The sequence below is a fragment of the Sciurus vulgaris genome (assembly GCF_902686455.1).
Source record: "Sciurus vulgaris genome assembly, chromosome: 12".
Taxonomy (NCBI): Eukaryota; Metazoa; Chordata; class Mammalia; order Rodentia; family Sciuridae; genus Sciurus; species Sciurus vulgaris.
Genome location: NC_136473.1, coordinates 79,346,957 through 79,374,037, shown reverse-complemented (window position 1 = coordinate 79,374,037; position 27,081 = coordinate 79,346,957). Strand labels below are relative to the sequence as shown.

General features: G+C 47.2%; 1 protein-coding gene across 4 annotated transcripts in view; it reads right to left on the bottom strand.

Moving 5' to 3' along the window:
* Positions 1-5,199: 5,199 nt before the first annotated feature.
* PIK3C2B (phosphatidylinositol-4-phosphate 3-kinase catalytic subunit type 2 beta) overlaps positions 5,200-27,081 on the bottom strand; it is a 66,351-nt gene continuing 44,469 nt past the window's right edge. For 2 of the 4 annotated variants that reach the window (XM_079107462.1, XM_079107464.1), the window contains exons 15-32: positions 26,675-26,863; positions 25,372-25,465; positions 25,138-25,232; positions 24,558-24,738; positions 23,695-23,802; positions 22,970-23,062; positions 21,602-21,731; positions 20,639-20,775; positions 16,876-17,045; positions 16,235-16,391; positions 15,790-15,899; positions 14,908-15,109; positions 14,388-14,512; positions 13,338-13,455; positions 10,973-11,054; positions 10,482-10,588; positions 8,145-8,273; positions 5,200-7,622 (exon numbers count right to left, since the gene is read on the bottom strand). In XM_079107462.1, coding sequence (XP_078963588.1) covers positions 7,434-7,622; positions 8,145-8,273; positions 10,482-10,588; positions 10,973-11,054; positions 13,338-13,455; positions 14,388-14,512; positions 14,908-15,109; positions 15,790-15,899; positions 16,235-16,391; positions 16,876-17,045; positions 20,639-20,775; positions 21,602-21,731; positions 22,970-23,062; positions 23,695-23,802; positions 24,558-24,738; positions 25,138-25,232; positions 25,372-25,465; positions 26,675-26,863 — 2,416 coding nt within the window. In that variant the 3' untranslated portion in view covers positions 5,200-7,433. The other 2 variants (XM_079107461.1, XM_079107463.1) reach the window with 2 other exon arrangements.

The window sequence follows — 27,081 nt, the reverse complement described above, 5'->3', positions numbered from 1 at the left end:
CTGGCAAAATTCCAACCCATCTGGGCACCATGGCACACACCGATTGCAAGTTCAAAGCCAGCCTCAGCAACTTAGTGAGACCCTGTCTCTAAATAAAATACATAAAAGGGCTGGGAATGTGACTCAGAGAATAAGCACCCTTGAGTTCAATCCCCGATACCAAAAAAAAAAAAAAAAAAAAAAAATCCAACCCACCACCAAACCAACTACCCAGTCATTCTGCACTTACATTCATACAGTGAATCATTGTTGGAGAAAATCACTCAAGCATGCTGACCAATGCACTTCCCACTATGATCACTAATCCCATGAATGCCAGCCACTCCTACTATAGTTCCCTAGAAGCTCTGCTTCGCCCACACTCTGAGACTGTTTCCCAGTGCCTTATTCTTCAGATTTCCAGCATCCTCCACAAACACACATTCCCAGTTTACAATTCTGCCTCATACTCTGTTGAGAAAATAGACCCAAATATAACCATCTCATCTTTCCCTGGCAAATCCACCTGCATCTGGACCCAAATACACTGTCTTCAATTTCTTTTATTTTTTTAAGTTGTTGATGAGCCTCTATTGTTATTTATTTATTTATTTATATGCAGTGCTGAGAATCAAACCCAGTGCCTCACACATGCCAGGCAAGTGCTCTACCACTGAGCGACAAGCCCAGCCCATACACTGCCTTCAATTTCATCACAAACCAAGAATCTTCCTGAATCTTAGCCCTTCATTTCTACTCAAGGAATCCTGGACTCTGTCATCCCTTCTTTCTGGGAAAGCTTCTCTTTCCCTAATAGATCATTTATATTAATATAGCTTAATATCACCTATCTTAAAACACCCTCCCAGGTATATGCCCCTCCCAGTTTCTGCACCACTTCCACTAACTTTCACAGAGTTGTCTGTGCTCACAGGCTCCACTTTGTCCTCACCTGTTCTCTCTTCAACCTACCTGCTGTTGCTTTCACCCCTGCTACTCATCTGAGCAGCTCTTGTCAAGGCCACCAAAAACATTTTGCTGTGTCCAATGTCTTGATTGTTAGACAACGAATTGTGCCCCCCAAAAGATATTAAAACCCTAATCAGTACTTCTGAATGTGGCTTTATTTGGAAATAAGTTCTTTGCATGTAATGAAGTTAAGTTGCAGTAGTTAGCGGGGGGTCCTAATCCAACATGATGGTATTCTCATTAAAAGGAGAAATGACATTAGTTGCTTGCATGCACATAAGGAGAATGCCTCTGAAGTCCAAGATCAGGGTAATGTATCTCTAAGCTAAGGAATATCAAAGATTGCCAGCAAATAACCAGAAACTAGGAGAAAGACCTGGATCCGATTCTGAATCAGGAGAAACAAACCCAGCTGACCCCTTGACCTTGGGACTTACAGCCTCCAGAGCTGTGAGACAAATTTCTGTTTGAAATCCACTCAGTTTGTGGTGCTTTGGTAAGGCAGCCCTGGGAAACTGCCCGTACTTCTTCAGTTTTCCCACGATGCCACTCACCTGGTTTTCCTATAATTTCAGTGACTGCTCTTCCTCTGAATGTTGGCCTAAGTCCATCCTGTTTTCCTGGCTTCTCAAACCTGAGTGATATTGTCCAGTTCCATGGAATTAAATGTGACCTACGTTCTGATGAGTTCCTTATCTGAACTTCAGACAACTCTCCCTAGGACTTCTGATTCAGTTCTACTACTTCTCGAGCTGGGAATCTATTAGGCATCTCAAACTTACCATGATTAAAACAAAGGTCTTGATTGGGCTTTTCCATGTTAATTTGAAGCCCCTACCTGCTGTACTGTTGAACTGGACTCCCAGCCCCAGGCTCATCCTGACTCCACTTTTCCTTTCAGAAATTGAACCCAGGGTACCAGAACCTGTTCTCAGACTTAGGCAAGCACTCTAACTCTGTGCCACACCCTCAGTCCCACAATGATGTCTTAAAGTGTTAAACTGGGCCTGGCTGTGGCTATACCTGTAATCCCTGCTACTCAGGAGGCTGAGGCAGGATTGCAATTTCAAGGTTAACCCTGGCAATTTAGGGAGACACTGCCTCAAAAAAAAAACAAAAAGAGTTGAGGATGTAACTCAGTTGTAGAAGTACTTACCCAGCATGCTCCTGGGTTCAATCTCCAGTACTACAAAAAGAAAAGTAAATTAGAACACTGTTAACCCTTTCTCAAAACCCAGCAATGGCATCCCCAGTGCACTGGGGTAAAGTCCAGAGGAGTGGTAATTGACTTTATTTTTTTTGTTTGTTCTTTTTTAGATACACATGACAGTAGTGTGTATTTTGACAGTATCATGCACATATGGAGTATAACTTGTAACCTCTAATTAGAATCCCATTCTTGTGGTTGTACATAATGTGGTGTTTCACTGGTCGTGTATTCACATAGGACAGTTATGTCCAACTCTTTCTATTGTTTCCTATTCCCTTCCTTCTCCCTTCCCTTCATTCCCCTTTGTCTAATCAATTGAACTTTTTTTTTGGTGGGGAGGTGTATACTGGGGATTGAACTCAGGGGCACTCAACCACTGAGCCACATCCCCAGCCCTATTTCGTATTTTATTTAGAGAAAGGGTCTCACTGAATTGCTTGCCACTTCACTTTTGCTGAGGCTGGCTTTGAACTTGCGATCCTCTTGCCTCAGCCACTGTAATCTGAGCCACTCAGATTACAGGCGTGCACCATCATGCTCCGCTAATCCAGTGAAATTCTATTCTTCCCTCCCCCTGACCTTATTGTGAGTTAGCATCTGCCTATCAGAGAAAACATTTGGCCTTTGGTTTTTTGGTACTGGTTTACTTCACTTAGCCTGATGTCTCAATGTCTCAAGTTCCATCCATCTACCTCCATCCATCTACCAGCAAATGACATAATTTTTTTTTTTTTTTTTTTTTTTTTTTTTTTTTTTTTTTTTGCGGTGCTGGGGATTGAACCCAGGGCCTTATGCTTGCAAGGCAAGCACTATGACATAATTTCTTAATCTTTGTGGTTGAGTAATATTCCATTGTGTATATCTACCACATTTTCTTTATCCATTCATCTGTTGAAGGGCACCTAGGTTGGTTCCATAGCTCCCCTATTGTGCTTTGAGCTGCTATAAACATCAATGTGGCTGTGTCACTACAGTATGCTGATTAAGTCCTTTGGGTATATACTGAGAAGTGGGATAACTGGGTCAAATGGTGGTTCCATTCCAAGTTTTCTAAGGAATCACCATACTGCTTTCCATAGTATTTGCACTAGTTTGCATTCCCACCAGTAATGTATGAGTATACCTTTCCCCCCACATTCTCAACGCTTATTGTTGCTTGTATTCTTGATACTTGTCATTCTGACTGGAGTGGAATGAAATCCCAGTGTAGTTTTATTTTGCATTTCTCTAATTGCTAGAGATGTTGAATGTATTTTCAAATATTTGTTGGCCAATCATATTTCTTCTGTAAAGTACCTGTTCAGTTCCTTTGCCTATTTATTGATTGGGTTATTTGTTTTTTTGAGTTCTTTATATATACTGGAGATTAGTGCTCTATCTGAGGTGAGACTTTAAAACTCAGTTCAAATATCTCCTTTGTGAAGCCCCCTCTGTCCACCCCCACCCTTTCCCACTCTGCCCATCCACACTGATAGTATTATAATTGCAGTTGTCCCCTGGGCATGGGGTGGGTTTTTGTTCCAGAACCCCCTGCAGGTACCAAAATCCCTGCATGCGCAAGTCCCTTTTATAAGATGGCCTAGGATTTGCCCATAACCTACACACATACTTTTAACTCATCGCTAGATTACTTATATTGCCTAACAGTGTAAATGTTAAGTAAACAATTGTTACACTGCATAGTTTAGGGAATGCTGACCAAAAAAAAAAAAAAGGATGTACTCATTCAATTGAGATGCACTTTTTTTTTTTTTTTTTGCAAGTATTTTTTATCCTTGGTTGATTGAACCTGCAGATGCAGAACCCAGTGCGGACCCATGTTTCCATGGCTGCCTCCCTTGCTACACTGAGTTCCTTGAGGACAGGATCCACACCTTTGTCATCTGAGTAGCCACGGTGGCCTGACACCTCACCTGCCCCAGAGGGCCATCAGTGTGGTCTGCATGATCAGATACCTCAGACAAGTCCCAGCTGCCACAATTACCTATCCACTTAAAAATGCTACTTTTTTTTTTTTTTTTTAAACCTTTGAAATCCAATCTAGTTTTCTCCTCCAAATCCCAACAAGTTGGGTGACTTCATTTTCACTCCCTCTTTGAAGTGAGGAAACCTGGCCCCCTGGGCTTCTTGTGTTTCTCCTCTCCCCAGCAACCCCTTTTTCCCACTCCCAGCTCTTCAACCACTCCTCCCTCTGGAGGTTCAGATTTCTACCCCATTTGGCCGAGAAATATCCTTAACTAAGACTCTTGCCAGACTCAAGTTTTAACTTTTAAAAGATCCACAGGGACTTGTCCAGAACAGCAGTAACACCTCAAAAGCACTTAGAAAATATAACAGGTAACATTTCTACTGTTTACTGCTAAAAAATCCCTTGGAAACTCCACAAAATTCCCCAGCATGAAATAAGACTCCTCACTGGAGAGTTTTAACAACTTCTGGGTAGAATGTTTGAACAAGGGTTACACCTCCTGCACCCTCCATCTGGGGCTTCACTTCTGAGCTAGATTCTGCTCTAACAGCTTGACAGTTACCAGGTCCGCCCAAGAGGTTCCGTTTCTTTTATAAAATGGAGTTGGTTAACCAGCACTAGACAATAAATTTTTTTTTCTTTTTTTTTTGAGTACTGGAGATTGAATCCAGGGGTGCTCTACCACTGAGCCACATCCCTAGCCCTTGTTTTATTTTTTCATTTTGACATAGGTTCTTACTACTTTGTCTAGGCTGGCCTCCAACTTGGGATCTTCCTGTCCCAGCCTCCAGAGTTGCTGGAATTAATAGGCACTAATAGGCACATGCTACTGGCCCACCTGTAAACTTCTTAAAATTCAAAGAATTGTTTTATTTCTGTAACCCCAGCTGCGGATCTGATACCGGAACCAGTGTACAATTCCAGAAGCATCCTCACACTATGTTCTTTGTGAGTGACGGCATGCCACTAGGTAGCACCAGTAAGTACAGAGAGTAAATGTTTGCTGACAGAATTTATGAGCCAAAGCTACTTCCCGAAGTGGCTGTATTAAAAAAAAAAAAAAAAAAAAAAAAAAAAAAATGACATCATGTATATCAAAGCACTTTGAAAACCATCAATTACATCAACTTGAGGGTTTGCATTTCATATTGCCTTGGAGGGGTAGCATAAGGTTCAGAGTCAAACAAACCTGGGTTCAAATTCCAGTTCCAAGACTGACTGGCTGTGTGCCTGGAAGCAAGTTTCTTAATCTCTCCGACCTTCAGTTTCCTCATCTGAAAGATGGGGATAATCATGCCTATCTGATGAAGCACTTCTGAGGCTAGATTCAGCTGACAATGTAAAAATGCCTACAGCAGTGAGCCAGGGCATGGAGGTCACCCTGTGTAAAACCACTATCATTATTCTTCATCTTGTACATCAGATACTTTAATCTAAACAGTTACACATCAATGTTTAAAATGGTAGCTTTGTTTTTCTCAAATGTCATTTATTAGAAAATACAATTCCAGAGAAAGTAGAAGATATAAGGGGTTTGGGAAGTGGGTACAGTACACAGACCTCTTTAAGTCAGGAGCATAGAGTCAAAATAAAATGTGCTACGGGCAAAAAGCCAGTAACATTTATGGTCCATACATCTGGAATAGTTCTACCCCTTCCCCTCCCCCAGTCCATCTCCGCAGCCAGCTTTATCCCTGGCTTTTAAAATGTAAAGCAAAGATTGAAAGTTCCTTGCTGTCCTGTGGCCTCAATGAATGGAGGAGCTTCTTTCTCAGCAAGGGAATGAGTCAGAAAAAAGGGGGACTTTCTGACCTTTGGAGTTGGGGAGGAAGCAGGTAGGGGACAGTTTACAGAATGTCCTCTTTAACTCCTTTTCCCAATCATGGGACACATCCAGCCACATGTGGTTTAAAAAATTAGTATCCAATTCAGTCTCTCCCTCTTTTCTCTTTTTGAAGGAAGACAATCTTTTGGAGAGGAACACAACAGTGAATTTGAAATCCATCTGTTAGGGAATAAAGAGTATGAAGAGGTAAGAGCCCCAGGGTCCCTCCCAGCTCCCGAGCTCAGCTCCAGGGTAACAACCACTGAGCCTCCTGAGCAAGGAAAACCACTGGGAGTAACAAGGGTGTTGACCCCGCCCATGACCCTTCGCTTCAGAGTGGACATCCCTTTGGCTCAAGACTAGGTAGGTTTATGGCCCCACAGAACGAGGGAAATTCTTAGAAAATGGGACAGAAATGGATTTGGGGAGAGAAGCAGCACAACTGGAGAAGTGGCGGGAGATGGGGAACGCTTTCCAGAAACTAAGCAGTGGGCAGCAACACTGGCATCTGCCACTGGAGGCCTCGACCTGCGGCCAGAACACCCTGCGGTGAAATGAGACCTAGGGGTCGGGCAGCATTCTGTCCCACCAGAAAAGAGGGGGAAACCTATGGGGAAGTGCCCCCAGCGTATTCACAGGGACCCCATGGCCCACAGAAGGGCCAAGAGAGTAGAGGGGTGGGGGAAAAGACAGTATTCAGGCCAAGTCCTAACAGAGAAGGGGAGATGCGGAAACTCCCTCCCCCTACAGAGCTTGGGTCCCTGAAAGCAGGTCCTTGGTGGGACCCCATTCGGAAGGCCCTTCCTTACACATGTAGGTATCGCGTCGCTCTCCTTTGGAGGCAAAATCAGAACTGCCCAGTGGCGCAGGCCTCAGTCCAGCATGGGCTGACCTCCCTGTCTCCCTCCAACCTGCCCTCAGACAGGGGGGGCTCTGACTGAGACCCACTGGGCCCCTCCTCAAATAATTCCTATAGCTAGAAAAAAACAACCCAAAAGTCCTAGGGAAAAGTCCAATAAGAACCTTAGTCATACAAAAGTCCCAACAGTCTTCCCCTCTTGCCTTCTGAGGCATATGTACGTCCCTTCTTGCAAAAGCTTCCTGTCCCAGTTAGGACAACATTACTATTTCATTTTTTAAAAATAAAAATAAAGATATCCACCCACCCTCCCTTCAAATGCTACTTCATACAGCCCACCCCACACACACCCCAAACCAGGCATTGCTCCCTTGACACAAGGGAAACTTAAAACTTTGCTGCAACCTCACAGCTTCCAAGGGGCTGCTCAGCACAACCAACTCAAGTTCAGTCTGTAGAGGAAGGGGCGGCCGAGAGCACCTGACTCTCCCTGCCTCCTCTCACGGAGGCCAGGTCCACAGAGGACCCTGCCCCTTCCTGAGTTAAACGGCAGAGCAGGGGAGAGTCCACTGCCCCAGATCCAGTCACCAGCTGGAGGTCCTGGGCTGTGGCTCTGATGGGCTCACAAGGTCCCGTGACCTCGAGACCCCAGAGCGAACCAGCCGGTCTTCTCCTGGGCCAGGTCGAGCTCCCGCAGGCGGATGTGCACCTCCCCAAGGAGGACGTTCTCCCAGAAGCCTTGCTCGCTCAGCACGCTCAGCTGGAGCTCCCGCTGCTGCAGGTCTCCCTTGGGGATCCCATCGTATACCAGCTGCAAACACAGACATTGAGGGGAGGGGCGGGTGGTGAGAGAGGGAAGGTGCAGAGGCCACAGGGGACAGGGAGGTGTGCAGGTCCCTGTGGTGTGATCTGGCTGTGGCTAAGACCACTTTATCTCTCCCCAACCAGCAGAGCCCAGGGGAATACAGGAAGCACCTGAGAACTCTGTTCTCTGTTCAGAGGTCAAGCAGGTGAGGACTTTTTATTAGGGTCACTGTTTATTTTCCACATGGGACCCGCTGGCTCCTGCCCCCCACAGGATAGGGCTCAGACCGCAGTTCTGGAATCCCAACCCTAAGGGTCAGAGGCTACTTAGGTAAAGGGACAGATGGCAAATATTTCTAGGTTTTACAAGCATAGTCTGGCAAAACTACTCAAGCCTGCCCTTGCTAGGTGAAAGCAGTCACAGGCCATGCCTAAATCACCACGTGTGGCATGTCCCAATGCAACTTTCTTTTTAGGAACAGGTGTAGTTTGCCAAACCCTGCCCAGTTCCACCACGTCCCCTACGCACCATCTCATTGTAGGTAGGGTTGCAGGTTTTCCTGGCCACTTTGGTTTTCCTTTTGGTGGTTTTCTGAGGGTCAGGAAGGAGGTAAATCTTCACATAGGGATCAGGGTCATTCCCATCCTGAAGCTGTTGCTATAATTGAATAATAATAATAATAATAAAAGATGAAGATTCTTACAGTCTCTTCCTCACAATGCCTCTGAGAACACCCTGGTTCAGACTCTCCTCTCCACATCTGGCTCCTGCAATGCACACCTAATTTGTTTGTCTGCTTCCCAGTTCACACCATTCTGATCAAAATATCTGCTGTGACCCTGTTAGGTATCTTACTAAAACATCAGTCAGAAAGGAGTGCTGAGGGCATCCCATAAAGTGGTCTGTTTTGAATTTGAGCCATCAGGTCCACTCCTCTCCCCCAGGCATCTTTTTGTCATGCTATTTTGTCATTTGGTCCATTTAACCCCTAGGAGGTGGAGCTATGAGTCAGAGAGATTAAGTTCCCTTGTTCAAGGTCAGCCAACTAGTGATTCACCCATATTAATCCTTTGTGTGTGTGCTGGGGATGGAACCCATAGCATGCTAAGCAATGTACTCCACCAATGAGATATACACCATCTGCCAAACTTGGTCCCTTTACAGCTTAGGTCTGATCATGTCACATCTCTGCCTGAAGCCCTCCAGCAACTCCCAACTCATTCAAGGCAGAAGTCAGAGTCCTGGTGCCCAGGACCAGCCCACCATGCCCTCTCCAACCTCACCGTCTGCGCCTCTGCCCTCTGCTGCACCAGCTCCAGCCACAGGGCCCTTGCAGTTCCTGACCCATTCCGCAGGCTCCCACTCCCCGGAGCATTCCTCTCTCAGGTGGGACCCCCTCTTCACCTTTGCTAGGCTCCTTCCTCCTCACGAGGCCTTCCCTGACCACTCTGTATAAACGCCACTCTCCTCGCCCTGTGCCAGATTCCTCCGCTGCTCTATTCCTTGCCTAGCTCTTACCTCCATCTTACATGCCGTATATTTCACTTGTCTTTTCATCTGTCCACCTTTTCCAATGAGATTGTAAGTTCCCTGAAAGCAGGATTTTGTCCGGTTTTCTCCTGGATCCCAAGCTAATGTGTGAGTGCCTGGTGTACAGCAGGCACCAGACGTTCATTTGTTGAACAAACGAATGAACAAAGGCATGAAAGTGGAAGCGAGGTTCCTCTGACTCCAAAGCTCGTGCTCCTCGCTCTTTGTCCTCTGCCCCAACCTACACAGAATACCCAATGTGGGGGGCAGCACACGGCAAGTATTCAATAAAGGCTCCCCTTCTCTTCCATCATGATGCTCTTAAAATCTGTACCATGTAATGGACTGACAGATCTGGCTCCATGAGAATGTTACAGGCCAGACTCTAAGGGAAATGACTAAACAGACTCCATTTTGCTCCAAGATTCCATGTTATGTAGGAAATAAGCTTCTCCATGGGAAAACCCTGCCTCTGTGCCCATCATCAGTTACTTGGTGTGACATGTTAAATAATATACAATGGCAATTCCTATGTAGTAAAGAATTGCTCTCTTTTGATTCCTATTGCTCCTAAACAATGTACCACGTGAACAGTGATTGTGTGGATGTTAGTAACCATTCTTTAGTTTGTACCTAGGTAAGGGTCATTCTGACCCACTTCCCCCTCTGTCGATGATCTTATGATGTTAATGTGTAATTTCGGATCATAGCAACAGACACTTAAGATTGATGTGATTTTTGGTATAAGAACCCCTACAACCCTGTGGTCGGGGTTGTTCTCCCAATAGTCATTTTTTGGGGCATTGTGTGAGACAGTCAGCTGGCCAGCTTAATAAAGACTCTGAAATTTGGACTTCTCAGTGGTGATCGGTCTGTTTTTAAGTTGCGCCCCATAACAACCAAAAATTTAATAACTCTATACTGCCTTGAGTCTGCTCAAAGGACGTCAGTCAAGTGGCTGCCTTATTGCTACAATGAGGTAACAAGCCCCTCGGACCTCTCCTTTATAATAATCATAATACTCCAAAAGGTAAGTGCTCTCCATGCATTATCTCATTTAATCCCCAAAGCAGCCCTGTGAGGTAGGTACTAACATTATCCTCCTTATAATGAGGCTGAGTACTTAGGATACTGCCAAAGACCACAGCTTGTAAGCCCCTGGGTCTTGACTTGCCTGGTCATGCTATAGGGCTAGCATGGGCAGGCCCCGTGGGGGAAGCTTAGTAAACTTCTGTGGTTACTCTCATGACACGGTGGCAGAAGAGGTCTGAGTCCTCTTAAAAATAATACCAGAAGAAAGATAAAGAACCAAATGAGGGCTGTGTGTGCACTTACCAAGCCCCGAATATGCATCACCATGATGAAGAGTTTGTTGTTCTTGTAGGAGATGGACAGCTTCACCTCCCCTCCCACCTTCCCAACAGGCCGGGCCCATGTGCCATCTGCAGGGACAAAGGAAACTTTGGTCAACAGGCCAGCCGTGTCTCTGACTGGTGCCAGGGAGGTGTTTCTACTTTCTTTTTGAACCCCCTGTGCTGGTCCTTCCATGACTAGGAAGGGGATTAACACTGTGTTATTGGTATCTAGAACATGATTTAGAGGGTGGGATAGGTCTACCAAACCCAGGAGCGTAATTACTAACTGAATATCCAACCTCTGGGGAACCTGATCAAGGAGCTGTGGCCCCACAGCCCGAGTTCGAAACCAGATTTCCTAACCATCAAGAACAGGAACAGGAGACGAGCCAAGGAAGAGGTGGGACAGAAGATGTGACCCTTTGGTGGTTCTGAGGGGTTGACAGGAAGGTCTCAGGGCAGGTACTGTACCTGAGGTCTTAGGGGCTGGGCTGGTGCCTGCAGCCTTCTCATCCCGGGGCAGGGGGTGGAAGAAGGTGTACACCAGATCACACTGGAATGGAATCAGAAAACACCGCCATTCTTCAGTAAGATAATGGCCCCGTAAAAAAAGAAAGACTGTTCCAAATTAAGAGATTTATGAAACTTAACAACCAAATGCACTACACAGTTCTTGTTTGGGCGATGGTTCAAATAAACCAAATGTAAAAAGAGTTTGGGAAGTGACAGGGAAATTTTGAACAGGACTATGTATTGGATGATGTAATGACACTATAGTTATGTAAGAATATATTTTTGCTTTTTAGAGATGCAAAGTAAGTATCATGATGTCTATAATTTGTTTTAAATACTTCATAAAAATAGATGAAGCAAGTATGGCAAAATACTGTTTAGGAATGGGTACATAGGCACTAAATATATTGTTCCTCTACTTTTCTGTATGTTTGAAAGCTTTCATACTAAAATGGTTTTGAAAAGGAAAAAAAGAAGCCAAGCACAACGTAATCCCAGCTACACAGGAGGCTGAGGCAGGGGGACTGCAGGTTCAAGGCCAGCTTTAGCTACCTGGTGAGACCTGGTCTCAAAATTAAAAAACAAAACAAAAACAAACAACAAACAACAACAGCAAAAACAAAAACACTTAAAAAGGACTGGGAAATGTGGCTTTGTGGTAGCGCAATCCTGGGTTCAGACCCCAGCAGTGTAGGGGTGGAGGGAGGAGAAAGAGAAAGAAAGATGGAAAGCAAGGTCACTTGAGGTCAGAATCAGTGTGTTCTTTTCTACACCTGCTTCTTTCATCGACAGTCACACCACTCAAACACAGATGCTTGAGTTAGCCTGGGATAAGAGTGTGATCTTGTTCTGGAGAATGTTCTCCAACTAGGGGAAACAAAAAAACAAAACAAAAAAATCTTAAAGACATGAAAATGACCATTTGAGCATTAAGAGTGGAAAAAAATGGAAATACTCTAAGTTTTCAAAAGGCAAAAGGTTTGAGATATGGAACTGCCGGTCAGTGTACTAATTTGGTACAGATATTTAAAGGCGTGGCATATGCTTACCACAAATGCTAAGGGAAGAAAGTCTAAGAATATAGGTTTATATTTAAGCTATGACCATCATCAAACTGTAAAATTCATGCTTGCATATAGATACATAGGAAGGAAACATGGAAAGCCAAGATAGAGATTTATTGGAGAAATGGGATTCCCAAATTGTAATGTACAAAGCCGCTCCCCCACCCTTTCTGATGCAGCCATTTCCCCGCCTCCCAACTACTGTCAGTCTGTGAACATCCTAGCTAGCTATTGGTTCATCAGTCAGCTTGCAAGTATCCTTCTCCGTCATTGGTCCCAGGAGCCCAGCAGGATTCCTAAAGATAGCTTCACCACCATCTCTTCTCACTTGCTTTTCTTCCTCCTCGCTTTCCACTCTCTCTCGCGCGGGCCCTTTCTCTTTCCTTTCTCTTTTCCTCTGATTTTCTCTCTTACCCTGCAGGGAGACACTCTGTTTGCTTAATAAATTCCCTTATGTGATTTCCTGTGTCCTGCGTGGTTTTGTGGGATTTCCTTACACAAATGACCACATTAGGGCCATTATAATATCATGCGTTAAAAAAAAAAAAAAAAAAAAATCCGGATGCTGGTTGTGGTTCAGTGGTACAGCACTTGCCTGGCATATGTGAGGTCCTGGGTTTGATCCTCAGCCCCACATATCAATAAGTAAAATAAAGGTCCATTGTCAACTAAAAAAATATTTTAAAAAATCTGGGTGGAGATTTATATAAAATCAACCTGCTTAAAATTCTCCTTTTCCTTAAGAGGAACCTCCCTCTCCGCCTTCACAAGTTCTGATCAGTGCAGACACTCTGGGGTCCCAAATGCTGTTGTCTCTGTGCGCCAGGTTGCAGTAACTGTTTTCGGTTTTTGGCACCAGGGATTGAACCTTGGGGTGCTTATCCCCCTCAGTGACTGTGTGTGTGTGTGTGTGTGTGTGTGTGTGTGTGTGTGTGTGTGTGTGTGTGTGTGTGTGATTGAACTCAGGGCCTTGTGCTTGTAAGGCAAGCACTCTACCAACTGAGCTATCTCCCCAGCCCCTCAGTGACGTTTTTATTTACTTGTTTGCGTGCATGACACTGGGAGGCTGGACAGCCTCCTTCTCTGTCCCCCATGGACCCATGCTGTTCTCTGCAGACCCAGGCCACTGGTTAATCCTCCAGCGGACCTTGGAGAGCCAAGTCCCCTGCCTGACTCCCCAGAATGGAGATTCTCCTGCTCCCTCCCACACCCAGCCTCGTGCAGGTGACAGCCGGGATGCAGGAGGCAGGCAGACCCACCTCGGCCACCTCAGGGGCTGCATGGATCAAGTGCCAGATGTAGCCGTTTAACTCCTCCCTCCGTCGCTCTGCCACAGCCTCTCCCCGGGATCGGCCAATCACGAAGCGACTCGGGAAGCTGTCGAGGCAGGGTGGGCAGCAGCAAAGATGCGGAAAGAAAATGAGGCAGCGGGCATTTTCGATTTTATCTGCATTTCTAGTCAGCTCCCGGCAGCTTCCTGTCCCAGGAATCCTCACTCCACTTGACTCCACGCTGGTTCCCAGGTCTGTGCCCAGGTCTGATGCATTCACAGCGCACACTCACAAGGACCCCAAACAATACCAAATTGTTGGCAGAGTCCCATGGCTCCTCAAAAGTGCCCCTGGGGCTTTGGAGCCTCCATTCAGTGTAAAAATGCATTTGAAAAATGAACTGAAGTAATTTTTTTTTTAAATAATGGGAAAACATACACAGCATAAAATTGACCTATCTTTACAATTCCTGGTATGAAGCACATTCACAATGTTGCACAACCATCACCACCAACTCCAGAAGTCTTTTCATCTGGCAAAGCCAGAAACACACCCATTAAACAATACTGCCTCAACTACCATTCTGTTATGTCTTTGTGAATCTGACCAGTCTAGATAACTCAGACAAGTAGAATCACACAGTTTTAATTTGTGACTGGCTTATTTCATTTAGCATAATGTCTTCAAAGTTCACTCGCGTTGAGTTACCTTCTGCAATGTCTTTCCCTTTCAATGCTGAATAATATTTCATTGCCTGTATATACCAAACTTTGTCCATTTGAAAAATGGTCTAACTCTTTCATCGGCTGGAAACTCTGAAACATCTTTAGATTTAAATAAGTCCCCCTGCCTTTGCTGGTGGGCCCAAGCTTACTTTCAAAGTTAGAGCAAGACTGCTGGAGGGTCAGGAGAGCTTGGCCAGCAGGGGGAGCACTTGTTACCAAACCCAATACCAGGCCAAGTAAAAAGCAGGGAGATGGGTATTCCTGCCAATCCCATGCCAGCATCCCTCTGTGCAGGGAGTTAAGGGGAATGTACCTGGGCAAGAGGGAAGAAGGGAAGAGCAGCCGCAGCTTATTGTGTAATTCCTGGAACTCCTCAAAAGTCCGCTGGATGTAAGTGGCCTCATGCGCATTTTCCCGCATCACCTTTACCACGTATATCTGCAAAGTTCCAAATCTTAGAGTCAGTGTGTCAGACCCTCTGCATCCAGAGAAGAGGGTAGGTAAGGGAAAGGAAGGGTGTACGTGTTGGGGAGTGCACTCTCCAGAAGGAAGAGGGCAAGAGAGCCTCCAATGGAGACAAAGACAACAGAGCACACGCAGGAACCTGAAAGCAAAGATTTCCTGCACATGTTTCTCAGAACCCTTGACTCCGAGGGAATTCCCATCCAGTTTACTTCTCTAATTCCAGTAGGTCACTCAAGCAAGGAAAAAGGAAGGGATCGTTCCCAGCATAGGAGGCTCAGTGAAGTCCACTGCCTGGGTGTGAAAATTCGGAATCCCAATGAACCTGGGTCAGTGGGGAGCAGCACAGGGTCAGAGGAGAAAACACTTACATAGCCCTTGTTGGGGTGGAAGATCTTCTCATGCCGGCAGAGAAAAACATCACTGATGCGACCGGAGCTCTTAAGAGTGTGTGTTCGTGGGGCAAAGGAAAGGGTCAGTCGGTCATCTGAGCCCGTGAACTTCATCTGAGCCAGGTTATGGATGAAAAAATTGAGCTTTGTGGCTACACTGCCCAGGCTGGACTCAATCAACCTGTTGGTGCATGAAGATAGGAAGAAAAGGACATGACCTTGGAAGCAAGTCCCCTCTGCCACGACAGAGCTATCAAAGGAATATTCCCTGACTCCTGAGATTAACAGCCATATCAAACCCCTCTCCCTATGGAGTATCCTCATGGAGCACGTAACTGACACACAACTATCTCATGCTGTATATTCATGTGAACCCTAGGATCTTATTTTCCCTCCCTGGTGACCTGAGCCAAAGACAGCCACACCAAGGCAGGAAGGAATTAGGAAGAATACTGTAGGGTCACCTTGTAAGTGTCAAGATTTAGTACAAAGGGACCTCACCAAGAGAATCCAGAGATTTCAATTTGAAAGTGAGGTCCCATGAAGGGGGAAGGGTCTAACCCAGAGAACTACAAACTGTTACAAACCCCCTTTCACACATGCCCCGTGCAGTCTTTGGCTGAGACCTGGTGAGAATGCAGGGAAGAGTGGTGACAGTATCCCACAATACAGGTTGGTACTAAAAAGCAGATAGACACCGAGGCTGGAGACAAGCAATTTGCTGACATCAGAGGTCAACCTGGGAGATCCAACTCTAGGCTCTGCCACCTGAGCCTTTCCCATTTCTCTAGCCTGCTCCTGCCAACCAGGCAGCCTGGGGGTGACGCAGGGTGGGCAGCACTGGTGTGAGCAGGGCATTACCTAGTGAAGTAGGTGGTGGCATTGGCCTCTGTGTCCTGAGGCCTCAGGGCATCATACACATACTTGAGGTCCTCCAGGTCTGAGAGCTCAGGGATCCCACAGGACAGCATCTAAGAGAGGAGGAGAGGGGGTGTCTGTAACAACAGAGAAGTCTTGCTTCTTCCCAACCCCTTGGCAAGATTTTCTATAGCTAGGCTCTCTGTTCCTTCTAGAGTGCAGAAGACAGATGCTGTGGGCAGTGGCTTGAGGGCCACAGGAAATAAGGGACCAAAACGGGTCAAATATCATTGTCCCCAAGCGTAGGTCCCTGCCTTTATCTAGGGCAGACAGGAGCTCAACTGGGGCTCAGAGAAGTGGATCTCCAAGAATTCTTTGAAACAAGCCAGGGCAGTCTTAAAGCTGGCACCAGGTCATAAGGTTTTCAGAAAGAGGTGGAACTCCTCACCAGGCCCAGAAGGTTGAGGAAGAGGTGGGTATGCTTGCGAATGAGGTTGTAGGCTTGGCAGCAAAGGTCAACAAAATCATGGAAGCGGCTGGAAGGCTTGTCACCCCCGTTGATGACATACGCCATATCCGAGGTGAAGACAAAAGGGGCACGGTCCCTGGGCCAAGGGGAACATACAGGCAGAAGGTCAACGTGGAGGAGGAAGCCCACCTGTGGGCTGCATTGGGGGATGGTCTCCCTCATCCCAAGTACGAACCTGGTTAGATGGGCTCTTTCTTTCTTTGCTCCTACCTTAATCTTAAAAGATCCCAAAGACAGATGACCCACATCCTCCACTGGCTCCTTATCCGTGAGCTAGCAATATTTTTCTCCTGGTTATCTAATTATGTTCCCTTTTTCTGAATTTGGGCTCATTTCCCTTTGCTCAGTCCTCAGTGAGGGGAGAGAACAGGTCCCCACCATCTTCTGCAAGGACCTGACCTCATTATGAGTCTTCGCTTCTCCAAAGCTGTTCAGCCCAGGGACATGCTCTGAAGCCCTAACCCTTCTATCACAGGCTGATGTCCACCTCTGAACCATTCCTGCTGACCTCCCTGCCCTTCGCACATGACATACATATGTGGCTTCAGGAGACCACTTACCGCTTGATGTTGCCGAACATCTGGGCATGGCCCAGGAAACGGCCAAAATCTATGTGGAACATGTGACCAGTGGTCTTCAGCATGATGTTGTCATTATGTCGGTCACAGATGCCCAAGACATATGTGGCCACACAGCAGCCAGCACAGGAATAGATGAAATTCTCCACAGCCTGGAACAACGAAGGCAGGGGAGAAGAGAGGACATGAAGCTGGCTTCAGGGGACTTTGGGGTCACAGCCAGACTGAATTCAGCCAGCCCTGGCCTCCATCTCTTATGAACCCCAACAGCACCTCATAACTGCTTGTTTGCCCTTTATTGCACATTAACACAAACAAGTGCACACCCCCACCCCCAGAACCAACTCCATGGAAGCTGGAGGAGATGTTAGGTCTGTGTGCCTGAACTTCAACTTCTTTGGGAGATAGGTTGGAAAGACAGGACTGGTCCAAAAGCCCTAACTTAATCAGCCCAGACTGGGGAGAACTTAATGGACAGAAAGACTGACATTTACAACGTTTCCAATGAGTCACCATGACCCTAACTCAAGCACTGCTACCGAGGAAGCAGACTTAAGGGTGCCTTCCTGACCCTGCACAGGATTCTTCTATCCTTCCTGCACCAAATAAAACCCCCTTCATAGAGCTCTAGGTAACAGCTAAACGCCTAATTAAAGTCACTGCACTCCAAAGAGCTGAGGCAGCTTCACACTTCTAAGGAGGGTTTTACACTTGAAAATCAGACCTCCCTAGTTTGTAAAATGTGTTGGAGATATTTTTGAATTTAAAGAAGAAGGGGGGAGGGGGAGAAGAAGGGGGTAGTGAGGGATTGGGTCTGTCTTATTTTATCTAGTTGATACTTGTCCCCTAATCTTTTTTTTGTGTGTGTGGTGCTGAGGATTGAATCCAAGACCTCACACATGTTAGTCAAGCACTCTACCACTGAGCTACATCCCCAGCCCATTTTTTTTTTTTTAAATTTTGAGTTAGGGTCTCATTAAGTTGTGGACACTAGCCTTGAACTTGCCATCCTCCTGCCTCAACCTCCCTGGTAGCTGGAACCCTTATCTATCCTTGGAGAAAGTAAAAATACGAGGAATCCTTTTTGTGAGGTTTGAAGAATTCCCAAGACCTCAAGGAAAACTTATAGCAGAACATAAGAGCCAGCTAGGAAGGTACAAAATTGAGAACGAGAGAAAAAATTGTCATAACCAACTAGGAATGTATGGAATTAGGAAGGAGAGACAGCTTGCCAGACAAAGAAGACCCGCCCTCACTGCCTCCCTTTGCAAATTCCCACTTGTCCTTCAAGGACCCTCTTTGAGACCCACATCTTTCCAGACCTCCCCAGCTCACACTGGATGCTCCCCCTCTGAGCCCCTCCAGACTCACTGCCACCACTGTTCACTCATTGCTTTCTAACCTCTTCCCAAATTTAGGGATCTGATCTCCCAACAGCTTCTAGGCTGTTCCACAAGACCCACTCTTAAGCCAGCTACTCAACCCACCCCTTTCCAGCTACTTGTCCAATTACAACCAGATGACTAATCCACTGGAGACTAAGAATAGAAAGTTTGTAAAGACATCACAGAACTCATCTTCAGGAAGAAAAAGACCATTTCTAAGAAAGGAAAATCTATGAATGAAAAGAAAGCATTCAAGAAGGAGTATAACCCCTTCACTCCCAGTCTTGACCTTCATCTCCGTTAATCTCTCCCTGTCACAGGAGTCCTTTTTACCTTAAAGACTGCTGGTTTACCAAAGAGCTGTGTGTTCTCGGGTTAATGACTAAACTCTTACTCCCTAAGTTGGGCAGGATGCTGCTGGCTCACTGGCAAAAAATGTCACTCGTGATTCAAAAGATTCTCTTGTAGGATACGGGGTGCTCTGGCTGAGTCAAGAGAAAAGCATTTCTCATTCTTTTTCTACTGGAAGTTACCATCAGAAACGACCAGAGCTGTTCTACCAAAAAGGCTTCGAGAGCCAAGAAGCTACCTTTGAAAGGCTGAGATGAAACGTTAACATGCAAGGTTAGTGTCTGTGTGAGTGTCTGGCTGCTGCACACACTTTCGTCGAATTTATTGCGACTCTTTAGTACACTGGCATGGAGTTATTATAATTCTAGCACCTTGCATGGAGCCTTTTCATGGTGGGTGTTCAACACCTGAAAATCCGTGTTAACATAAACAGCATATGGGGTAGCATGAGTGTCAGATGGGAAGGCCGGTGGATGAGGAGGAGGGAGGGCTGGATCACAAGGGGCTGTGGGCAGGGCGGTGCATGTCGGCTATGCCACACGGGAGCCCTGGAAGAACTCAGAGCAAAGGAGTGGGGTGAACAGGCCTGCACCCCTGAGAAATCAAGCAGAGGATGGTGACAGAAGGAGAGGCATTCTAGGGGTTCCAGGGACAGATAGCAAACTGCCGGACAAAAGCGATGGTAGGGAGATGGAACCAAGAGGACACATGGTGAGAGAACAGGAGGGAGAGTCAGCAGGGCTGGGTGCAGCAGAGGCGAGGCAGAGGGAAGCCCAGGAAGTCCAGGGCTCTGACTTGGGCGACTGCACAGTCCTACTGTTTACTGATAAGAAACACAAAAAGCAGGCTTCGGGAGGCAAAGCAGAGATAGAAAGTTCAGTTTTGCCCACCCTGATTTGAGGTGTGTGAGAGATACAAGTGGAAAAGTACAGCCAGCCAGTTCCTGCACAGTATAAAGCCGGAGGAGGAAAGAGGGGTAGAGAGGTGCTGTGAAAGTCATCAGCACGGGGTGGGAGGAGAAGGAAGAGGATGAGCTGGCACAAGAAGATGTACAGAGAGCCCGCACGCCAAGGATTAACCCTGGGGACGCAAACACTCAGGGCCACTTAAGATCATCTAATTACACATCCACTAAACAACATTCTGGTTATAATTTGGCTGCCCACGTGAGTCTTCCCTCGGGACTAAAATGCATCGATCAATGTAAATTAGTATTTGGATTCCCTCGAGGTGAAATTTATATAAATTAGCATTCAGACATTCTTTTTTTTTTTTTTGGTACCAGGGATTGCACCCAGGGCCACTTAGCCAGGGCACATCCCCTGCCTTTTTAAAAATTTTCACATAGGGTCTCAATATGTAGACCAGGATGGCCTCAAACTTGGGATCCTCCTGTCTCAGCTTCCTGAGTAGATGGAATTACAGGCATGCCCAGCCCAAAGTTCCCATTCTAATCTAATCTTTCATCTAATCAGGAATTAGGCAAGCCTCTTTTTTAGCCTCTGATCTCATACTTAACCTCCGTCCTGGTTTCAAGTTACAGCCTGCACAAACAGCTCTCCACAACTGGAAGAAGTGAGTCTCAATTCGCATCCATGAAAAGAACGTGTTGGATTAAAGTGATCTCTACAGTTTCTTCCACCCAACTCTTGTCCTGGTACAGTATCATAGAGGCCCTCTGAGAGCGCAAGAGGAACCAACCAGAACCCACGATTAGGAGGCACACGCAGGTCTTCAAAAGCCGGCCCTGCTCATCCAAGACTCACTGCCAGGGGGATCTCAGGAAGGTTTCCCAGGCCAATACCAGGCCATTTTCTCAGTCTGTCCACAACAGTCACTTTGACCTATCACAGGATATTCAGAGGCAACCGTTCACTGAGAGAGAGTACCTCCTTCAGCAACAAAACCGAGCTGTCTTGTCTACGCATATGCAGCTCTTGCAATAATAGAGCCACATGCCAATCAGGCACACCTACCCCAGCTTCGGACCGAAAGGCTCCCAAATCTACCTTCTCATACTCATCCTCTCCAGGGTTGTGTTTCTGCAGCCAGTCTGCCAAGGGCCGGTCCTTAAAGGAGCCGGTCACCCCATGCTCCACTTGGATCTTGCGTAGGGTCTCGGCATTAGGAATCATCTCCACCATGCCTGTGAGAGAAGCAATTAGGATCAGGCTCAGAGCACAGTGAAGGGAGAGGCGCAGTAGGGAGAGGCTGTGCTGTGTGCTTCCCTCCAGGTGATGCACCAGGGCCTTTGGACAAAGTCTGCTTAGGAGGCAAGCATGACGGAAGAAAGGAAGGTCACTCCCCAAAACTCCCACTTCAGACCATGACGTGGCTGCTGCTCCTTTTACTATGGAAATCTTCAAATGAATATAAGAATAAAAAGAATGGTTTTCTCAATTCATAAGTAATCATCATCCAGCTTCAAAACATACCAACATTTTGCTAATCTTGTTTTGCCTATTTCACCCATGCAAATAGGTTCCCCACTTCCTACCACCTGGGCCGGAGTACTTTAAAGCAAGTCCCAGGTATATCATTTCATTCACAAATATTTCAAGTACAATTATCAAGGACACCATCCCAATGCTATTGTTCTCATCCAAAAAAATGAATGATTTAATTTAAAATCTCATCTAACCCAGTCTGAACTCAAATTTTCTTCAGTGGTCTCAAACAAAACAAAACAAAACAAAACAAAAAACAACAAAAAACTTCTTAATAGTTGGCTTGTTTAAATCAGGATCCAAAAAGTCTATGCCACATGTTAAGTTGTTATGTCCCCAAGTCTATTTTATTTTGTAACAGTCTCTCTCCCCCGCCTTCTGTTTTCATGCCGCTCCACAGCTTTTACTGAGAAAATCTTGACCTTCTCATTTTCCTGGAGACGTACACGAGAGCGAGCAGAAGGGCAGTAAGCCAAGGGGTCCCCTCCACACCATCTGCTTCCCCCACTCCCTCTCCCAGCTCACCTCTCCCTCGGCCAGTGGAGAAGCAACGGAAAATGACCATGCGCATATCCAGCCCCTCCTGGACCCAGATCTTGCTCATGATGCGAATCATCTGCAGGGTGAGCATGTCCTGGCGAAGGTCATCCCCACACTGGAGAGAGGAAGAGAAAGACCCAAACCCATCTCTTCCATATGCCCCCAACCCCTGGCCTCCAGGTTCCAGATCTCCCAGGGGTCCAAACTACAGTGACAGGGAGAAATTGTCCACTTCAGCCTGCATCTCTGACCTGCTCACTCCACACCAGGTCAAGAAGCAGAGAGGGCCAGTAACCATCCCAGTTTTCCCAGGTGGCATATCCACTCTTCCCTCCATACCACATCCCCATCTGAATTGGGTTCAGGTTCCTCTTCCATATGCAGCCCTCCCGATCATCAGGACTTTTTAAAACTTGAAAGTTCATCCCAGATTTGGAAAAAGCACACAACAAATATATATTATAATCTACAAAATACATGAGCATTTTTTTGGTGTGCGTGTGTAGTGCTAGGGACTGAACTTGGGGGGACCTTGCCCATGCTAGGAACAGGTTCTACCACAGAGCTCCTTCCCCAGCCCCACTCCCATATTCTATCTTCCTCACTTGTCTATCCACTCTGAGATGATCATTTACTTCGCAGAGTCTTGTAGGTAGCATTTAGAAGGAAATGTAGAGTTTGTCTCATCCAATCTGCACCTGATATGTTAATTTCTTCCTTTGGTCCTGGGGGGAACCCAGGAGTGCTTTACCACTGAGCCACATCCCCAGTCCTTTTTATTTTTTATTTTGAGACAGGGTCTTGCTAAATTGCTAAGGCTGGCCTCAAACTTGTGATCCTCCTGCCTCAGCTTCCCAAGTCACTGGGATTATGGGCTGTGCCCAGTTATTGATTTCTTCTTTTATATCCTTGCCACATGGTCATTCATTCTCTGCTTGAATAACCCCAGAGACCAGCAGATCATCACCTGACCCATTCCATTGTCAGGGTAGCTCAGCCTCTTTGAAAGTCTTCTGTATACTGAGCTGAGCTATCAGATACCTCTCCACCTCCTAACATTTTATTCTTAGCCCTCTGGGGTTTTGCAGAATTCATCTAAATCCTTTTAGACCTGATAGTCTTTCCTATATTAAAAAGGTAGCACGCACGGTAGGCTGGGGATGTGGTTCAGCAGCAGAGCACTTGCCTGGCAGGCTCAAGGCCCTGGGTTCCATCCCCAGCAACACGCACACAGAGGCAGCAGGGAACATAGGAATGGAGGGAAGAAAACCGTTCAGGGTCACTCCTGCCACGACGGGGCTCCCTCCGTCTCTCCCACTTTCACCCCATCAGGCCTGAGGAAAGTATCCTCACCTTGAAGATGACACGGATGTTCTCACCCAGTGGATCCACATTTTGGAAGGCAAGCTTGAGGGGGACTGCATTGGAGTTGAAGTAGGAACAGTCCTGCATGGTAGAGAGGGCAGGGTGGTCCATGCACAGGAAGGAACATGGCCTCTCCCCACTGGATCTAGATGCTGCCCACCCTCCTGCTGTTAGCACCCCCAAGACCTGCTTGCTCATTGTTTCTTCCAGATTTCTCAAGAGCCCCGATCCCTTCCCCGTCTCCTCGCTGCCCTGGTCTCATTCAGCTTGTTAGGACCTCCCCATCTCACCACTTCCTTTCATTCTGCACACAACCTCCTAGTTTCCTGACTTCTCAGAAGTCCCACATCACATCAACACCTCAGTTTACTCCTCTGTAAAATGGGGCCTACACAGTATGACTTCACTAGAGTCGAAAGGGTGAAATGCAGAACAGCACCAGGCAACAGGTGTCAGAAAATGACAGCTGACAGCTACTGCCATCATTGCCTCCCCCAACTTTATCCCCAACACCACTGGGGAGAGACACTGACCCAGCTCACCCAAGTCTGTCACAGGGAACAGCTGCCAGGCCCACCCACATTAGGGTTAGGAAGATAGGAAGAGGCCACGGATCCTTCCTTCCTCCTCTCTCTCCAGAACTGGGTCAGCGAGGACCTCCTCTCCACTGAGCCCTCCCCACTCTGACAGCCCTAAACCCACCAGTCACTCACCCTGGGCACGATTCCCTTCACCAGCAGACTGGGGCTGAGCGGCAGGCGGCATGAGCCATTGAGGGCAAAGAACTGCTTCACCTCCTCCAGGCCAGTGCGGAGGATTCCCTGGCAGGGAGCAGGGGAGGTGAGGGTGAGGTAAGGCGAGGGGCCCACAGGCTCCACACAGAGCTAGGTCTCTACCGGGGTGGGTGCTAGTGATACGCCTGAGAAGTATGGACGACGTCTGGGAGACCCACAGGAAGCAAGACCACCCTACTACGTTCTGGCCTGGCTCAGTGCATGAGCAGCAAGTCCAAATATCTCCCCAGGCAAGGCAGACAGAGGGACAGTGTGAAATAGGCCACAAAACCGAGAAGGCAGGTGAAATCACAAACGGGAAGTACTGCCCAGACCTTACCAAGAAAGGCTAACAGTGTAGACTTTAATATAAACAGCTCCCAATTTTTAAATGTCAGCCACCAGGAATGCTGCTGGCCTAATACAGTGCCTTCATGTAAACAGAGGAATGAGCCCTCAGGCACCCTTTCCAGCCCTGAGCACGGCTCACAGCATAGTGAACAAAGGATGAGTGGATTTCAGCCCTCGCTTGCCCCTGTGGCTGCTCTTGTGCAGAGAACAACTTACACACTGTGCTTAGTCTCTGAGGCAAACAGTCAAATAAAAATTTCAATATTTTGCAAGGAAAAAAAACCATATTGGTTTGTGGCCTGGGGATTATAGACAGGGTCACCTCCTTCTAGCTCCTAAATCAGACTTGGTCAAGTGCCCTCCTGCTGCTCAGAAAGCTTAAAAGTAAACTACTGACCACAGAAGCTCCAGACCAGAAATGGAGACAGGCAGAGACAGCCCTGCCCACTCACCTGCCTAGCGGATGGGGCGGCCTCCCGGACCTGCTGGGCCAGCTTGGCCAGGGCATTTACAAGCCAGCACTGGCGGTTAAACTCCTCCCTCAGCCCCTTGCCACAGCAGCACAACAGGGCTGCCAGCAGATACTGGTAGCGGATGCTGAACTGAGAGTCCTTGAGACCATCCTTCAGCAACCTGCAAGGAAGGGAGGTGGGGAGTCAGGCTGCTCAAGGGATCACAGGCAATGCATAGAGGAAACGGGATCAGACCCTGATCCAACTCCCCAGAAAACCCACCCTACAGCCCGGAGGGAAAATACACTCTGAATGCTCTGCTCACCCAGAGGTGCTCATCCAGGACACTCTGCCTGAGTAGAGATCAAAGCCCCCTGTAATTTGTCTCTCTGCCACGGGTGGGAGTTACACAGGGGTGAACTGAGATCGCCCTGAGGAAAGATGCTAGTCCAAGGCCATAGGGTAGCTCAGCCACATTCTGGAACCCAGATCACTCAGCTCCCCACCCCTACATGCCTAGGGGTAAAATACTCCTACAAGAAAGCATGTCTACCTCCCCCGTTTCTGCACTCGCTTTTACCAGAAGAAGTAGTGAGTCACTCTCAGGTCAGAGACAGCTCGTTTCAGGAGGAAGCGCACCAGAGGGCTGTCCAGGTAGCACTCATACTTCAGGGCCTGCTCCGAAGAAAGCGAAGCAAGGCTTTATTAACTGCCTGAAATGTGGAGGCCCTTGGTTCTACGGGGCAGACTGCAGGCTGACTTGGGGTCTTAGGGACCAGACTATGAGAACCAGAGGGAAGGCCAGTCCATCTACCTGCACCAGCTGCGGCAGGTAGTCAAGCAGCTCAGCATCCGAGAGCGAGCCGATCCACTGGACGGCCATCCGGCGCACCTCCTGATCCGGGAAGCTGCAAAACAGAGCCCAGTACCTTGACAACCCAGTTGCAGGCTCTGTGGCAAAGGTGTGAGCCAAGCACCTTCACACCAAAGGCAACGTCTCCCAGGATCTGCCAAAGCCACTGGAAGAATTAGCACCTTCTCTGGAAAGCAATCCTTGGGAATGGCACTCCCCATGATCAGAGTCTACTGTGGGCCATGGAGGGGCAGGAGAATGGTCACACTCATTCTTTGGGTGATTTAAAGAAAATGGGGGCTGGGGAGATGGCTCAGTTGGTAGAGTGCTTGCCTTGCAAGCACAGGGCCCTGGGTTCGATTCCCCAGCACTAAAAAAAAAAAAGAAAAGAAAAAAGAAAATGGGAGACAAAGCCCTTTACCCTGCTCCCCAAGATCTCTTCCATAAGTTCCCATCACTGAAGAGCCCTCCTGTGGGTTAAAGCATTATTTTGTCTTGGTAACATCCTTTAATGCAATATTTGCCAGGCAAATAACAGAACTGTAGAATTTTATGTGAGCTAATACTTGGTGTTGTCTGGAATTCGTTTCAAAGAGATTAACAAAACCATTGTCTCAAAAAGTCCTGAAGACAGGTCAGAGAACAGGTACATCTTGGCTACTGAGAATAGTAAGAAATAAAACAAGAAGCCTAGATACCACCTAAGAAAGACGGTCCAGGGTTCTGAGACTTGGATTCTTTTGTCCCTAGAGAAGCCTTCAAGGGAAAGAAGGAAAAACTGACATAGAAATAAGCAACAAGGGTTAAGCTACGAGGCCCAAGCATTTGCCAAAGCTCTGCCAATGTACGGGTGAAGGGGGAGCATTGCCTTATATGTAAATATTGACTCAAATTAAAAAACAGAACATTGAGCTCTAGTCGTGCTAGAGTATTTAGAGGGGAATTTAATGATGTCTGAAATTTGCTTCAAAATGCATAAAAAATAAGATGGATTGACGAATAGAAGGATGGACAGATATACTATAAAGCACACAGAGCAAATGCCAATGAAAGAATCCAGGTGGTAGGCACATGGGGGTTGACTGGACAATTTTCAATTTTGTCATATGTTTAGAAAATGTTTATAATAAACATTGGGGGGAAATGAGACAAAGCAAAAGTCAAAAAAGAGAAGTGGAAAAGCCCTGACTATCCACGCGAACTTCACCATCTTCCCAGGGTGGCCGGGTCTGCTTGGGGTCAGGACGAGGGTGCTTCAACTCACGTGGCATGCAGGAGCCCCAGGGCATCCTGGTGGTTCATGTGGGTCCACTGCTTCAGGAGCGCATAGATGTCGGGCAGGCAAGCCCACTCCCAGCTGGGGGCGCTGGCGAGCACCAGCGGCAGCGAGCTCACCTCCGAGTGGCAGTAATATCGCTTCTCCCACAGGCGCTTCTTGTCAGCATCAGTGAGCCTGGGTTGGGAGGAGGTCGGGGAGGGAAAAGGAGGGAAAGGGGCAGAGTCAGCCAAAAGGCGGGAACGTCCATACACCGCCATTCAGGGGTTCCCCAACTTTGCTGCACATTATAGTCACCTGAGGGGCTTGATGACTTTCCTGTGCCCAGGTCATACCCAAAGCCAATGAAGTCAAAATGTCTGAGCAAGCCAGGCATCAGATATTTTTTAAAAGAT